Raw genomic sequence first — 14,667 nt, 5'->3', positions numbered from 1 at the left:
TGCAGCAACACAAACTATCAAACTCTATGCCTCCAGTGCCCACCTCACCCGCCTCTGCACCTGCTGTTGTCAGGGCCGTTTAGTGTCCAAACAAAAGCCAGCAGCCTTGTAGCACCACAGCTCTGCGGCCTTACACCTGAGGAGCAGCACATTGCTGTGATTTCATAAGCCCTGCCTATTCTTCCCTCATCTCCAGCGAGGCTGACTCATCCTGGCATTAAAAAAAAGAAAACTTCCCTGATAAGAGATCTGTAGCGGTCTCTCTCTCTCTCTCTCTCTCTCTCTTTTTCTGTGTGTCTCTCTCTCTCTTTTTCTCTCTCTCTCTCTGCGGAACACTTTGTGCTCCTGAAGCAGAACTAAGCCCTCCTTCCCACTGACGGCCTTTCTTTATCTGATGTCTCTTGTGTGGGAGGGCCGGCGCAGGGCAGGAGACGCACTCTCACCGATACACACTACTGATAGCACGCAGACCACACCAGCAGGGAGATGTGGACATTAACACCATACTGGCTGGGTGATTTGCTCTGAGAAATGCTTCAAAGTAGGACTTATATAGGCTATATTATTCTCCCCCAGTCTGCTACCTTAGGGACACCTTATGTTCAAGTTGCAGGCTTAAGACATGAAATGGAAAACAAAGGTTTAGGAGACTTAAAACAAAGATAAAAACAAAGAGACCCTTAAACCGGTTTACACACACACACACACACACACACACACACACACAGCTTACCTGTAAAAGCTCCTTAGCAGAGCCTCTCTTCTCCACGTCCATCTCCAGACAGCGGTTCAGGAAGTCTCTGAACACCGCCGACAGCTTCTCTGGGTTCTGCAGCTCTGGGGTGCCATTGGTTGCTATGAGATACAGCGCCTGAGGAAAACAATAACACAAGTAAGAGAGCGGTCAAGCTGACTCTGCTATTTAAGATTCCCTCAGAGATTTACTGGATTGGGTGGGAATTCCTTTATTACCTCCTAACATGCATTCACTTCAGGAGTGTAGAGGTACATGTTTGCATAATGAACCGTTTAGTTACAAGTTGTTAGGTGGTTCAATACAGGTATGTACCAAACGTCCCGTATGCCGCCTTTAACAGTAATCAACAGTAGGCTTTTTTTTGCGAGTTTCCACACAAACATATAAGGTGGCAGACCATATATCAGTTTACTTAATTAACACCAAAAAAACATTTGAAACCTTTTCAAAATACTATTCCAGATCATATGTGTTATATTATATATCTGATCATATCTATTGGTGGACGAATCAGGATAGAGGCCTGAACACTGTTGTAAAAGCTCCCAGCTTTATTTCACAATTGTGATACCAGATCCGTCATGTTAATAATTATATTATAAGAGATAGCAAAAAGCGCTTTTTCCTATCTCTTATAATATTGAACCTTTAAAAAGCTGCACCTGCAAAAAACCCTATCAAGGTGTGCAGGTCCTCTCTTCACTATGTTAATAACTACAGTATAACCTTAACATCTACTCAACCACAAGTACTGCATCGTCAGTGCCAAACTACACCTCCCCGAGCCCAGCCCAGCCTCACCCTGAGTGGGTTCTCGTTGAGATAGGGCGGCTCCCCCTCGATCATCTCGATGGCCATGATGCCCAGAGACCAGATGTCCACCTTGGGCCCGTAGGCCTTCCGCGTCACCACCTCCGGTGCCATCCAGTAGGGCGTGCCCACCATGGTGCTGCGCTTGCTCTGCTCAGGGGTGATCTGGGCGCAGAAGCCAAAGTCAGCTGGAGAGGCAGAGGAGAAGGAGGAGAGAGAAGGAGAAAGAGAAAGAGGGGAGGACAAGAGAAAGAGGAGAGAGAGAAACACACCGTTTAAGAACAATTACAATCATGTCAGCGGTTTTCAGATAACTTATATGTAACAACTCTTTCATTAGTTGTGTGCAACTGTGACACAAGAATTTCATCTGAACCATAAACTGATGGCTCTCATATGCAGTGTAAATGGAGCACTTACTCCCCCTGCTGGCCATGAACATGAATTACAACAGCATCGCATCAGCGGTCACTGTATCTTGTTTAGGCACAAGCGGTGTGCTTACAGATCCCATTTCAGCATTGACACAAGAGGTATTTCAAACTGGTCCTCATGACTAATGCCAACTACAGTACAGCTCAGTCACTAAAACAGCTGTGCTGTGCTGTGCTGGTGAGGATGCAACAGAACTTGAATTTCCCTTTGGGGATCAAGTATCTATCTATCTATCTATCTATATATCTATCTATCAGAACGGGCACAAAGTGACTCACTGAGTTTGACGGAGCCGTCCATGCCCAGCAGGATGTTGTCACTCTTGATGTCTCTGTGGATCACCTGGTTCGAGTGCAGGAACTCCAGGGCCTGAAGACACTGCAAGGAGAGCACAGCACAGCACAGGGAGACATGAGCTCAGGTGGAGGTCAACAGCTCTCATGCATAAGGACCTTCAGGGCTCACGGTCCAATCGGGGTGGACACACTAAGTCAGACCCAGAATTGTTGTGGTGGCGTGTGTGGTAGCGCTAACAAGGTGAATCAAATCAAAATCACAATAAAAGGGTCGCATTTATTGCCAGGCTATCTGTCAATGCCTGTGCAGTTGGAGTTACTGATGAGACATTGGCACAAGACGCTGAGACATTGCACAACAGGGCTGGAGCCATTGGGCGTGTTTACACATCTGGAGACCTGATCACAAGTCAGCAGCTGAGACGCATTGGCCCTGAGACAACAGCCAGAGACACTGGGGTGGGTCTCTCCACAGCTGGCTCCTTCACTGGGCTGCTTGATGTAGTGTGTACTGCGTAATGTGATCTATGGTGACATAATGGTGTTCTCTCTCTCTCTCTCTCTCTCTCTCTCTCTCTTTTACCTCACGGCACACGGCGGCGATCTGTGCCTCGTCCATGCACGTCTCGGTCACCACGTCAGTCAGCGAGCCTCCAGCCAGGTACTCCATCACCACCCACAGCTCATCGCCCACCAGGTAACTACGGAAACCAGACAACCGCAGTCACACATGCAGCCATGCCGGGGCAAGCGCAGGCTGTAGCTATGGCAACTAGACAATCCAGCATCATCAAGTTACATGGCTGAGGGAAAAGCGCGTGACCATAGAAACAAGAGCGTAAACACAAACATAAAAAAAGACGACATTTGCAACATTTTGGCCTGGGCAAGGCATGTTGCTATGGAAACAGAAGACAGCAGGTCCCAGCAGAGCATATACATTATACCCCCAACCACCCGCCCCTCCAACCACGTCCATAGAAAGCAACATAACGGCACAGACACCAGATCCATGTAATTAGCTATAAAAGCTATCACAGCATAATGGGGCCATCACTCACAAATATTACCCCCTGTCAAGCAATTACGACCATGTTTATATGGTTCACATCAGAGTGCTGGAGATAGCTGATTTTAGCACTTGGTCTCTGGAGAGGACAGTCAGGATGGCTCCCGGGGCAATAGCATATGTAATTAACCTGGCTGGTTCATGATTGCAAGTGGTGGATGAAGCTCACCTGTCCAGGTAATTTACGATGTTGGGGTTCTTGTTTTCCCTCATGACCAGGATCTCGTTGATGATCAGCTCCTTCTTGGGCTGCTGCTGGAGGTTCATCTGTTTGATGGCCACCTGCAGAGAGATAAACGCATGTGAGAACACATGAAGACATGAACACAGTCAGCACAATGGGCATAACCACACAGCTATGCTAATGGGTTAGAAATGCTTCCAGTACAAAGCACCTTCATTGCTAAGCATAACATAGCCTATGTCAGTGTCCACCAAACTTGTCTCCTTGTGATAAGCATTTCCAACCGTGAAAATGATGAAAATTAAAATTTCATCCCACATCCAACATCTTTCAATTTCCACAGGCCACTGAGCACTGTGTCCATGGGAACACACGGCTGTCATGCTGAGATGTCCCAGGCTAACTAGGTCCTTCTCCCGGAGCCTCTCCAGGCTGAGCAGACCCAGTAGCCTACAAATAACCAGAACAACAACAGCAGCAGCAGCAGAGGCAGGCAGGCAGGCAGGAGCACCAGTCCCAGTGCCGTTTAGGATGGAAACGGCACATCAGAGTGCAGAACTAGGAGCGCTAACTCCCTCCTGGTTGTCTGGCTGGCTGTAATTAATCAGACTAACTCCTCGAGCAGGCAGGCCTTGATGTGCTGGTCATCAATAATGCACAGAGCTTGGGCTGAGAGTGCTTAGCACAACAGTCATGTCGTCTCTTCACAGTCTGTTTAAATAGCCAGTAGGGTCTGCTCTGTCAGGAGGACAACTCTGACAGGATAATGGGACCAACAATACAGTATCATAGCACCATCCCAGCTCATCCATAGAAACTTTATTTTTTTGTCTTTTGTCTCCTAAAATCGCCATATGAAATCCAGGACATGTTTCCAAGTCCCCAGGTGTACACTAAAACAAGTTCCTTCAGAGGACTGAGCATTCGGTTTTGCTGCTCTTCAATTGTTAATACTCTTCCTGGCCACCTGAGGGCACTGCAGTATTTTGATATATGAACGGTGGATCAAGTCTTGCCCTAATTCTATGAAATACCCTTTTCTTGTTTCTCTTCTAGGTGCATTGTTTCTGTACTCGTGTGACGCGTCTCCAATTACATGACAGTCCAGCAGGCATTGCAGTCATTATCAATGAAAGGTATTGTGCTTATGCTTATGAGTCAGAGGGTCGAAAATCATCTTATGGCCAGTTCACCTATAAAGTGAAAGCCCTCTTGTTCAGCCCTCTTACCTCCTGTCCAGTGGCAATGTCTATTGCTGTGTAAACTGTTCCAGATGCCCTGGAGAGACAGAGAAAGAGAGCGTATGAGTGACAGAGGCTTTCATCAGCAAGAGAAAGGAGGTAGGCAGGTCTTTTCATGTGGTGTGGTATTGAGGATAACTGGTCACGTACCCCTGACCGATCTTCTCAAAGCGTGTGTACTTCTTCTTAGGGTCACCCACACTGACGATACTCCCTGCAAGCCAGGAGAGTGACAAAAATTCACACATTAGAGAGCAGACAAGGGAATACTGTGTCAGGCCAGTTCGACGAATGTGAAGAATGGAAGGACAGAATAAGGGAAGGATGAACATGGAGGACAGACATACCGGAGCGAGGGATCAATAAGGAGAGAGAGAAAAGAGAGAGGAGGAGGGTTTTGATCAAGAGCACTCTTAATGGCCAAGCTAGTCTCTCTGGGCATTCTCTAAATGCCATGGCCACACAGATGATCAATAGTATCCGCTGCTTTAAAGGAAACACATTCTGCCATTTAGCCGACCAAAAAATATCGACATGGTCCTTGTATAATTATAGATGGCCCTGGTTCTAGGTCTGATAGATCTTAATATGGAAACCGGTGGAAAGTTTAGAAGCAGACGCTTCGCTTATGAGTTACAAATTATGTCGATGGAAAAACATAGTAAAATAATAGTATAGAGCACTCAGAAGTTCTGTGTCTTTTTTTTTTTTTTAAGTTGTTTGGTCTATTATTCGAAAAATAAATGCAAAAAGGCAAACACTTTCCAATCAATACAGGTTAGGGTTAAATTAGGTAGGTATTAGGTTAGATGGGTTTGCAGGTCACACCTGCAAACAAATCAAGGAGAAAACAGACGGTCTGATGAAGACTGATGGAGAGAGAGAGAAAAAAGAGAGTAATGAGAGAGAGGAGACGTGGTGGACAATGCATTATTTGCAATGCAACGCAGCAACAACTGTCACAATAGGAGAGCACACTGTGGGAAAGTTGTCAGTCCAACTGGGTCACTCGGCAACCAGAGAGGGGCGGAGAATCTTGAGGAGACAGAACCAATCAGAACTCAGACCAGTGAAAGAAAAGGAAGAGTGCGGGGCGGGAGACACTCTGGAGCCAGGCAGGGCAGACAAGTTCCCTTCCTTACCAGTAGAGGGCGACCTGAGTACGTCTGAAGCATGGAGTGTTCAAAAATAAAAAAAAAGTTGCTTAACACAATGCGATGGTTGCATGAGGGGCAAACCCAGAGTGATTAACATGACAAACAAACAAAGAAAAAAAAATTCAAGCAAACCACATGGGAAAAATACGATGCAATTCAACCCCCTCCTTTACCAGTGACTCTCAATGAGTGACAGGACACAAGGGACTTTTCAGTGGTCCATGCCAACCGCAATCTGTTTACACTGGGGTTTAGGGAGACTGCATGTGTTACTGTGCCTTGGTGTTTTTGGGTGGGTCGTTTTACGAGTATGTTTGTGCCACACGCAAAATCAAAGAAACACAATATGTATGACTGTTTGTATGAGTATGTGTGGAGTGAGTAGTGAGTATAGTAGGTATCTGCGGGTGAAAATTTGCCTGAAAGCATGTGTGTGTGTGTGTGTGTGTGTGTGTGTGTGTGTGTGTGTGTGTGTGTGTGTGTATGTAAGAGAGAAAGAGAAAGAGAAAGAGAGAGAGGGAAAGAGATACAAATTGAAAGAGAAAGAGAGATATGAGAGCAGGAGAGCAAAAATGAGAGTGTGTGTGTGTGTGTGTGTGTGTTTGTGTGTGTGTGTGTCTGTGTGTTTGCGTGTGTGTGTATGTGTGCACTCGTGGACGAACACGTAACAAGCACACATTTCTCTCCACGCTCGCTCGGTGCAGGAACACTCACGCAGCTTCTCCAGGATCTCCTCGTCGGTCATCTTGGTCTTCTTGCGGGTCTTGTCGGCGCTGCGCGGGGCCGTGGAGGAGGGGGTGGGGGTGGGGCTGCTGCTCTCGGCCGACGGGGGCGAGATGGGCGAGGTGGCGGCATCTTTGGTCGGGGGCGGAGGGAGGGGGTCAATTACAGAGCGCGTGTATATCTGAGAAAGAGAGACGGAGAGAAAGAGAAAAAGAAAGAGAGAGAGAGAGAGCGAGGAGGAGCGGAAGCATTAGACAATATTACTTAATGTTACAGTTTGCCACTGTGCCATTTTCGGAGAGATTGTTGCCATGGAGATCCAGTGGGCAGAATGCAGCCTGTGGCAAGGTGGTGCGGACTGGTTTGTTTGTCCACTCATAAACCCGTTTGCTTTCTGCACCGGTGCTTAGTGTGGGCGACAGCTTTATTGCTGATTAAACGGTGCTGGACCCCAGCATGCCTGGCAGGCTCGGGGCAAATCTCCTTGGTTTCCTGCTTGGGCAGAGGAGGCTTTAACATCAGTGGCTCCCATTGTTTGGGAGGCCAATTTATCCTCGCAGGAGATTTGATGAAATCACTGGTTGGCTGCCGCTTCAGTATATCTGCTTAAACTGGTCTCTCCCTCTCCCTTTCTCCCTCTCCATCTCTTTCACTCTCTCCCTCCCTCCCTCCCTCCTTCTCCCACCTCTCTTCTCCAGGCCCCTGAGTGACTAACTCCTTGTGGCAGAAGAGGCGCCACTCGAAAAGGGCCAGGGACCACGTGAGCGAGCGCTCCGGCAAGTGGGCTGCCACACTAAAAATACAGCCCCCAAGAATGTCTGCTAAAGACCAGACAGGGGAGTCGGGGCCAGAGCAGCCTCCCTTCAGCCCTCAGCCCAGGAGAGGACATCACTCCACATCTTGATCAATCTCAGTGCCGTCTAGCTGTGGAGATGGACGAGTTAACCTTATCAAGCAGTTCATAATGTCTCGGCCAGAGCATTAGTGGTGCAGGAGTATTAACCGAATGGGGTTTCTTGCTTGTCCTCACTGATGGGATCTTAGGAACGCGTTTTATGAAGTCTACTCTCTTCTCTCTCCCACACACATACTGATAGCTGCCAGAATGTTAGCGGTATACAATATATTGTGAGGAATGATCCGAGACACAAAGCTAACCCCACCTTACAGCTGCGCCGTTCTGGAGGATGTCCTTGCCTGAGTGACAATGGTCCCTCTTCACACGGCTTAATGGTCAACACATGCTTTGTTTGCTGGCGCTAAATGGGTCTCCATCACCTTTGACCAGCAGTGGGAACGCAAGCACATTCTTAGTGAAACTAATTACGGCTATTTTTTGAAGAGAATGGCCGCTCCAAAGCACGTTTAAAAAAAAAAAAACCTTAAACTCCTTTGGGGGTATTTAGAGCCGAGTGACGCGGTGAGAGAGGAGGACTGACGTGGGCTGTATTTTTTCACGAGCGCTTAGGGTAGTAAAATGATGCATTTCGTGACATTACGCCAAAAATAGGTCTTTGCAAAGGCGGCGCTGGTGAGGAAGAGTGTCATTTTTATGGGCGAGATTTATGGGTGTGGGAGAGAGATGTCTGACAGTCCTGGGGTAATTGCTGACAGTGGCACTGCGGAGAAGGACAAGAGGACTACACTGAGCAGCTGCCCATGCGACAGCCTGGAGACACAGTCACTGCTGTGGGCATCAACTGTGAGGCCTTCAGTATCAGCAGCTATCCTGCTTAAGCCCAAAGAAGCCCTTCTCAAGGGTACCCGGAAAAATTTGTTAGATAAGGGATGGAAATACCTTGGGTGTGTGTGCGAGCATGTGTGTGTGTGTGTGTGTTTGTGTGTCTTTGTGTGTGTGTGTGTGTGTGTGTGTGTGTGTGTGTGGTGTGTGTGTGTGTGTGTGTGTGTGTGTGTGTGTGTGTGTGTGTGTGAGACCGAGTGTGTGTCTTCAGTAATAGCATTCTAGTGTATAAGTGAGTGAAAAGGGCCCCACCTTTAACACCGCCCACCCCCCTGCAATTCCAAACCCTTCATCTCACAGACTCCCATCAAAACTCCCCGGCACCACCCTCTGCACCACTCACCCCACCTGACCCCTCCACCCTCCACCCTCCACCCATCCATCCCACCCTCCAACATCAAGGGAGCTGCCGCTGCTCCTGGAAAACAAGCCCCACCTGTCAGCTGCCAGGGCTTCTTGAAACGTCCCATCAACGCTGCACCAACGTCAGAGGCAACCTTTAATCAACCTGGCGCCTCAAAGCCAAGCCCCTGCGCCCGCTACACGCCCCCGACCCCTCCCAACGCAGCCCCGGAGCTCCCTCCAAGGCCCTGTGATGCTCTCCGGGCTGATCAAGGGGATGCACTGAGGCGCGTCTCCTCTGCCACCCTCCCCTCGCCTCCTGACCTGGGCACACACTAAGCCCCCAGCTCAGAGAGCGAGAGAGAGGGAGAGAGAGAGAGGGAGGGAGGAAGAGAGAGAGAGGGAGAAAGAGAGAGAGAGAGAGAGAGAGAGCGAGAGAGAGAGGGGGGGATCTTATGTTCCTTTCATATTACTGTATGTTCTTTCATTGTTCTTTGTGTTTTGGCATCACTGGTATCTAAACAGCCCTGCTAATAAAGCAGCTCTGAATTAGAGAGAGAGAGACAGAGAGAAAGAGAGAGGGAGTGAGAGAGAAAGAGAAAGAGAGAGAGAGAAGTTCTGATGCAACTAAACCCTGCCTGAACCCAATTACAGGTTGGCTGTGCGGCACTGAGGCACTCGGCTAACGTGGCGGCCTCATTAGAGCACAACGCCCCGGCAGTCTGAGAGGGCACACTCAGGAGTCAGAGGAACCAGGCCTGAGACAGAGAGCCCCTCACCAGACCTGGTGCTCACACACACCGTCAGACCCAGAGGTAGACTGGGGGCCAGCAGTTTGGTGTTAAAGCACCTGGCTGATAAAACTAATCATGTATTAGATATAGATTGATATAAATAGATAGATAGATATAGATAGATAGATACATAGATAGATAGATATACAGTAGATAGATACTGATAGATAGATAGATAGATAGATAGATAGATACATAGAGACAAACGAGTGAGATGCACTCACCGACTTCGTGTGTTCCGGTCTGGGGGCGATCACAGGTGGCGGAGTGGCCTCATCTTCGTCATCGTCCTCTGAGACGGTGGCCACAGCGGGGGTTTCTGACACCGCCTTGGAATTCTGTGGGGCGACAGACGAGCCATTCAGGAAGTGGGCGTGGGGTTGGTCACTTCGGCAGACATGCCCGCAATGACACGAACGCCAACAGAACTGACTCACACTTGAACAGTCATAAAATCCTACACCAAACACAGCAATCCGCAATCAGCAACTTTGATCCGAGATAAGTCAGCGTTTCTATCTGCAGCACTCAACTTTGGTTACTATTTAACCAGGTGCATTTGATACTAAAGTGAATCTATCTTTCTATTTCAGTTTCCGGAACCTTCTGTCTCTCTTCCCCAGATGACGTGTCCCTGACTGTCGAAGCTCCATCTGTTTACACATTCGGCCACACAGCACAGGCTGCTGTAATCTAAATTTGCCACATCCTTCACACCTGACTCAGAGCAGGCCGCATTCCCAACAAACCCACTGACACTGGCCGCGTGTGCTAACGCTATAAGCCTGGCTGGCCTCAAAGGCCGCGGTCAGCAGCCAGCGATCCCCCGCCGGCGTCCGCCTGTTCCCCCCGCCCCAGGGTGGAGGCCAGGCTGCAGATACTGGCTCTTAATGAAAAGGAAAAGATGCTGATTCACAGTGCAGGGAGGAGAGAGAGGGGGAGGGAGGGATACAGAGGAAGAGAGAGAGAGAGTGAGGGAAATGAAGAGAGACAGAGAGGGAGAGATGGGGAGAGAGTGTGAGAGAGAGATGGAGAGAGAAAGGGAGGAAGCTAGCCTGGCAGGGCGCATCTGCAGGACTGGAGAGCAGAGAGATGCTACAGTTGGCACAGACCCACGCTGGCCCCGAGCCACTCCTCTCCTCCTGTCTGTCTGCCAGCGGGGCACCATGACGGTACAGTACATCCTCGCCCCGGCCCAGCCCATCCCTCCGCTCCTGCCCGTCCCTCTGCTCCTCCTGCACCTCCACCTCCTCCACTTTCTGCTCCTTCCCGTCGTGTCCTCCTTTCACACCCCATCACTCCCCGGGCCTCGTCTGCCTGCCCTCGGCGCTGGCGTTTGTTTACCGGTCCTCACGTACACGTGTCCTAGTTAGCGCTCATTGGGCGCTTAAGGGAGCTCACTCACTCATCACTAGCCAGTCCAGCTCCATCCGTTAGTCACAGCACTCCTTCACCGCTAACACCGCTAACTGCTAGCTACACACCGCTAACTCCTATCTACATACAGTACATCTTTTGCACCTTTGTTTATGTCTCTGACACACGCTTTACAACACAAAGCGGTCATCGGCGGACTACTCACCACGGCTGCCGAGGAGTTGTAATTGTCTGAGCTCTTATCTGAAATTGACGAAGGAGATGCTTTAGTAATTAGGTAACCGCTAATGGGTTCCAACAGCTAATAGTGTAATGCGGGTGGTGCTGAAAGTGTGTTTGAGGTTCAGGTGCGGAGCTCACCTGTGAAGCTCATGTACTTCTGGCTGTTGGCGGTCTCTTTGGAGTCGTAGAACTTGAGAACGTCCAGAACGGCCTGCGGGTTCTTCTTCTGCTCCAGTTTGGTGATGTTGGAAGTCTGCAGCAGTCGAGCCCACTGCTCTGGCATGCCCTGCAGAAACACACACACACACACACACACACACACGTTAGGAGTACTCTCAAGACCTGGGAGAAATAATGAGAAACGGAGTGGTTTTTCTCTGCAGAGGCCAGAGAACTGGGTCAGGGCTTGCTCAGGCTCTCCTCCTCAGCTCACGCTGGAAGCGGCCAGAACAGTCCTGCATTAGAGGCTCCAACATAGAACCTATCTATTATAAATAATAGGGATATAGGAATTTTGGTCAGAGAACATGCATGCTTGTCTGTCTGTCTGTCTGTGTGTGTTTGTGTATGTGTGTGTGTTTGCGTGCGTGTGTGTGTACACAGTATGAAATATTTTGTGGTGGAATCAGACACACGAGTACTCAAGTGGATGTGATGTCTTGAGAAACTAGTGGAGAGAATATCCATGTCCCAGATACTGCCAGACAAAGAGGCCCAATGAGAAAAGGTGTAGGATACTGCATTGAATAAAGCAGGAGGTAACAAAAGGAACTGAGCTCACCACAACAGAGGCACGGGAGCATGGCACAGAGGCAGCAGCTACTGTAGGGGGGCCTATAAAACCCCCGACAACTCATGGGCTAAGCCTCATAAAGACAGTCACACACACACACACACACACACACATGCGCGAGCACGCACAAACTCACACACACACATGCACACAAGCGGAGATGAGTCAGAGAGGCCTGGCTTCACAGGGCTAAGTGAAGAGCGCATGCTGCCGCTTAGCTCAATAGGTCCTGCCGTCAGTTTCGGGAGCTAATTCAATTAAGTCATTTGAGCCATCTCCCTTAGTGGGCCCTGCTGTGGGCCTGATGAACAGAGGGAGAGAGGGAGAGAGGGAGAGAGAGAGAGAGAGAGAGATATCCCCAACCTCTCATTATAACCCTTATTACCCATGGTGCCTCAGGGGCGTGCCATAGTCGTGTGGAGCAGAGTGGTGACGTTACCTCGGTCTCCCCCATAGAGGTGAGAACAGAGGGGCCACTCACACTGGCTGCAAGCTGGAGGGGTGACAGTGTCTGTCCTCTGTGAAGAGGCCACCCAGTCAAACGCACAGCTTTACGCTTGCAACATCACTGCTGTGTTTTAATAAACACTCCAAAACAACCATCAGTGAGTAGATAATTATTCTCTATCATCAATCTCTGTTCAAAATCTCTGTTCAATCTCTCTTTTCTAAAATATTTCTGTAGATGTTTGACTATGTTCTCTTTGCTTGGCTAAAGGTGTGCATCCATCTCCCACACAGTGGTTCCCACACAGTAAGCGGGCCGTGGGCCGTGGGACGCTGTGAATGTTTAAGCTGGCAGTGCTGTTCAGTGCAAATTGGCAGCGTGCGTCAAGCCAAATGGAATTTAGCATGGCATTCACACAACAGGCAAAAATACAGATTTTACGAGCAAAATCATGAACTGCTTCAATCAGTGCCGCATGCAGAGGCTGGCCAGGCGATTTAGCTGAAATCTCACACAGTCATGTCACAAATACCTGTGCCTAAAAATCAGTCAAATATAACTGCTGACTTGGTCTTAGGTGTATTCACTTGCATACAGCAGTGGTTGGCTTCTTTTCAGATTTACTCTGCTCTGCATGTTTGCCTGCATTCAATTACCATCTAATTCTGAGGTGCTCAAAAGCAACCCTGAGTTACAAGGGCAGATCCATCTATGGGCTCATCCAACCATGAAATCTGATGTCAAGATCCAGCGGGTGTATACCGTAGTGAATATCGTATGTACCTCATGCTGTCATATCTATCAGCCTTGTGACCATATACAGACACCATAAATATAATATTGTTTCAAGTTTAATACTGCAGTCCCTTGCCGATTCCTGGACTGGAACATTTATAGAAATAAATAACATTTATACATTTACAATCAGAATACTTGTATAGATAGATAGCATTTCTAAAGCTGTAATTGGAATATTTATCTGCACAACATTCATGCTGAGAACTGGACTGTGTGCCAGTCACTGGCCTGTGAAATGCCCAGTGTGCAAGCAGGAGAAGTAGAGACCCCAGACCCGTCTCTGTGATCGAGGCCTGATCCATCATCGTGTGTGTGAGCGCTGGTCTTTGATGTGCAGTACGTGAGCTCATCTCTGCTCTAAGGGTTTGGTCATGCGTTCATGTGGGTCAAGCGGGCACGCGGTCAGGCCGTGTAGCCGCGGCGCGGTCACTCAGAGCGGCCTCTTACCGTGAACTCTCCGGTGACGGCGTCGAAGCCCACATGGATGGTGTGCTCAAAGTCCGACGGGAGGGAGATCTCCGGGCGCTCCTTCTTCTTATTGGCTGAGAGAGCAAAGGATGAGAAAGTGGGAAACAAGATGGAAAAAAGGAGAAATTATGGAAAATGCCAGATGAAAAGAAACAGCTGTTTTGATTAAATCTGATTCAAACTGACTCCACAGTGTCCATTATTTCCCCCTCACGGTGCAAATTCTGCGAACAGACGGAGCCTTGATCAGGACCCGAGTCGCTGTAACCTGTCCCCGTGTGAGTGAGCTCCAAAGCGCTCCTCTCCTGCGCTGAGCACCAGTCATCCCGCCAGATGCTGAGCTGTCCTCCGCCGCCGTCACGCCCGAGGCCCCTTAAGACGGCTAATCAGCTGATAATTACTGGGCCTGTGGAGGCGGAAACCTGAACCTGTAGCACCACCGCACCTAATTAGTCAGCCCAGCGCAGACACCGACAGGACCGAGTCGGAATCTAGCGAGCCGGCAACACATCCACGGCACATTAGCCACTCAGAGATGTGGAGATATCCTAGCAAAGATATGATGGAGCACATAATTGCAGGTGTCTATTTTAAGACCGCTAGGACTGCTCAGCGCTGTACTTAGACAACATAAACAGCAAGAGCAACATCCAGTCATTATGCAGGACAAACAAACTCCAGGTTCTCAGTCACAACAAGTGGGCATGCATGGCTTATTTAGATTCTAATGAAAGGCTTCCTCAGACTACGCCAGGTTACAATAAGACTAACGGCTAAGTGCTGCAGTAGAGGGGAAAAACAGACCCTGGATCAGTTGTGGCCCAGGCTAAGCCTGGGAATAGCGGCCATCGCCACGGTCACCACTCACTCTTGTCCCCTCCTCCGGTGAGGATGGAGCGGATGGAGCGCTCCTTCTTCTTCTTGTCCTCGGGGTTGGGGGGCAGGGGCTTGGAGCCGTGGTTGAGCGGGGCGGCGTCTTTGCCCCCGGCTCCGATCATGGTGCTGGTGTTCC

General features: G+C 49.3%; 1 protein-coding gene across 2 annotated transcripts in view; it reads right to left on the bottom strand.

Moving 5' to 3' along the window:
* The window catches only part of pak1 (p21 protein (Cdc42/Rac)-activated kinase 1), a 47,268-nt gene that overhangs the window by 1,885 nt on the left and 30,716 nt on the right, over positions 1 to 14,667 (bottom strand). For both annotated transcript variants that reach the window (XM_062551757.1, XM_062551758.1), the window contains 13 exons: positions 14,524 to 14,667; positions 13,635 to 13,729; positions 11,287 to 11,434; positions 11,132 to 11,169; positions 9,774 to 9,887; positions 6,664 to 6,853; positions 4,943 to 5,006; positions 4,781 to 4,829; positions 3,537 to 3,649; positions 2,882 to 2,999; positions 2,281 to 2,380; positions 1,559 to 1,755; positions 734 to 871 (listed from right to left, as the gene is read on the bottom strand). The exon at positions 14,524 to 14,667 is cut by the window's right edge and continues 73 nt beyond it. In XM_062551757.1, the coding sequence (XP_062407741.1) occupies positions 734 to 871; positions 1,559 to 1,755; positions 2,281 to 2,380; positions 2,882 to 2,999; positions 3,537 to 3,649; positions 4,781 to 4,829; positions 4,943 to 5,006; positions 6,664 to 6,853; positions 9,774 to 9,887; positions 11,132 to 11,169; positions 11,287 to 11,434; positions 13,635 to 13,729; positions 14,524 to 14,667 (1,508 nt within the window). The remainder of the gene's footprint in view (positions 1 to 733; positions 872 to 1,558; positions 1,756 to 2,280; positions 2,381 to 2,881; positions 3,000 to 3,536; positions 3,650 to 4,780; positions 4,830 to 4,942; positions 5,007 to 6,663; positions 6,854 to 9,773; positions 9,888 to 11,131; positions 11,170 to 11,286; positions 11,435 to 13,634; positions 13,730 to 14,523) is intronic.

Source organism: Sardina pilchardus, chromosome 13, assembly GCF_963854185.1.
Source record: "Sardina pilchardus chromosome 13, fSarPil1.1, whole genome shotgun sequence".
In the NCBI taxonomy this organism is placed as follows: domain Eukaryota; kingdom Metazoa; phylum Chordata; class Actinopteri; order Clupeiformes; family Clupeidae; genus Sardina; species Sardina pilchardus.
The sequence above is the reverse complement of the archived record's forward strand: the minus strand, read 5'-3'. Positions and strand labels throughout refer to the sequence as shown.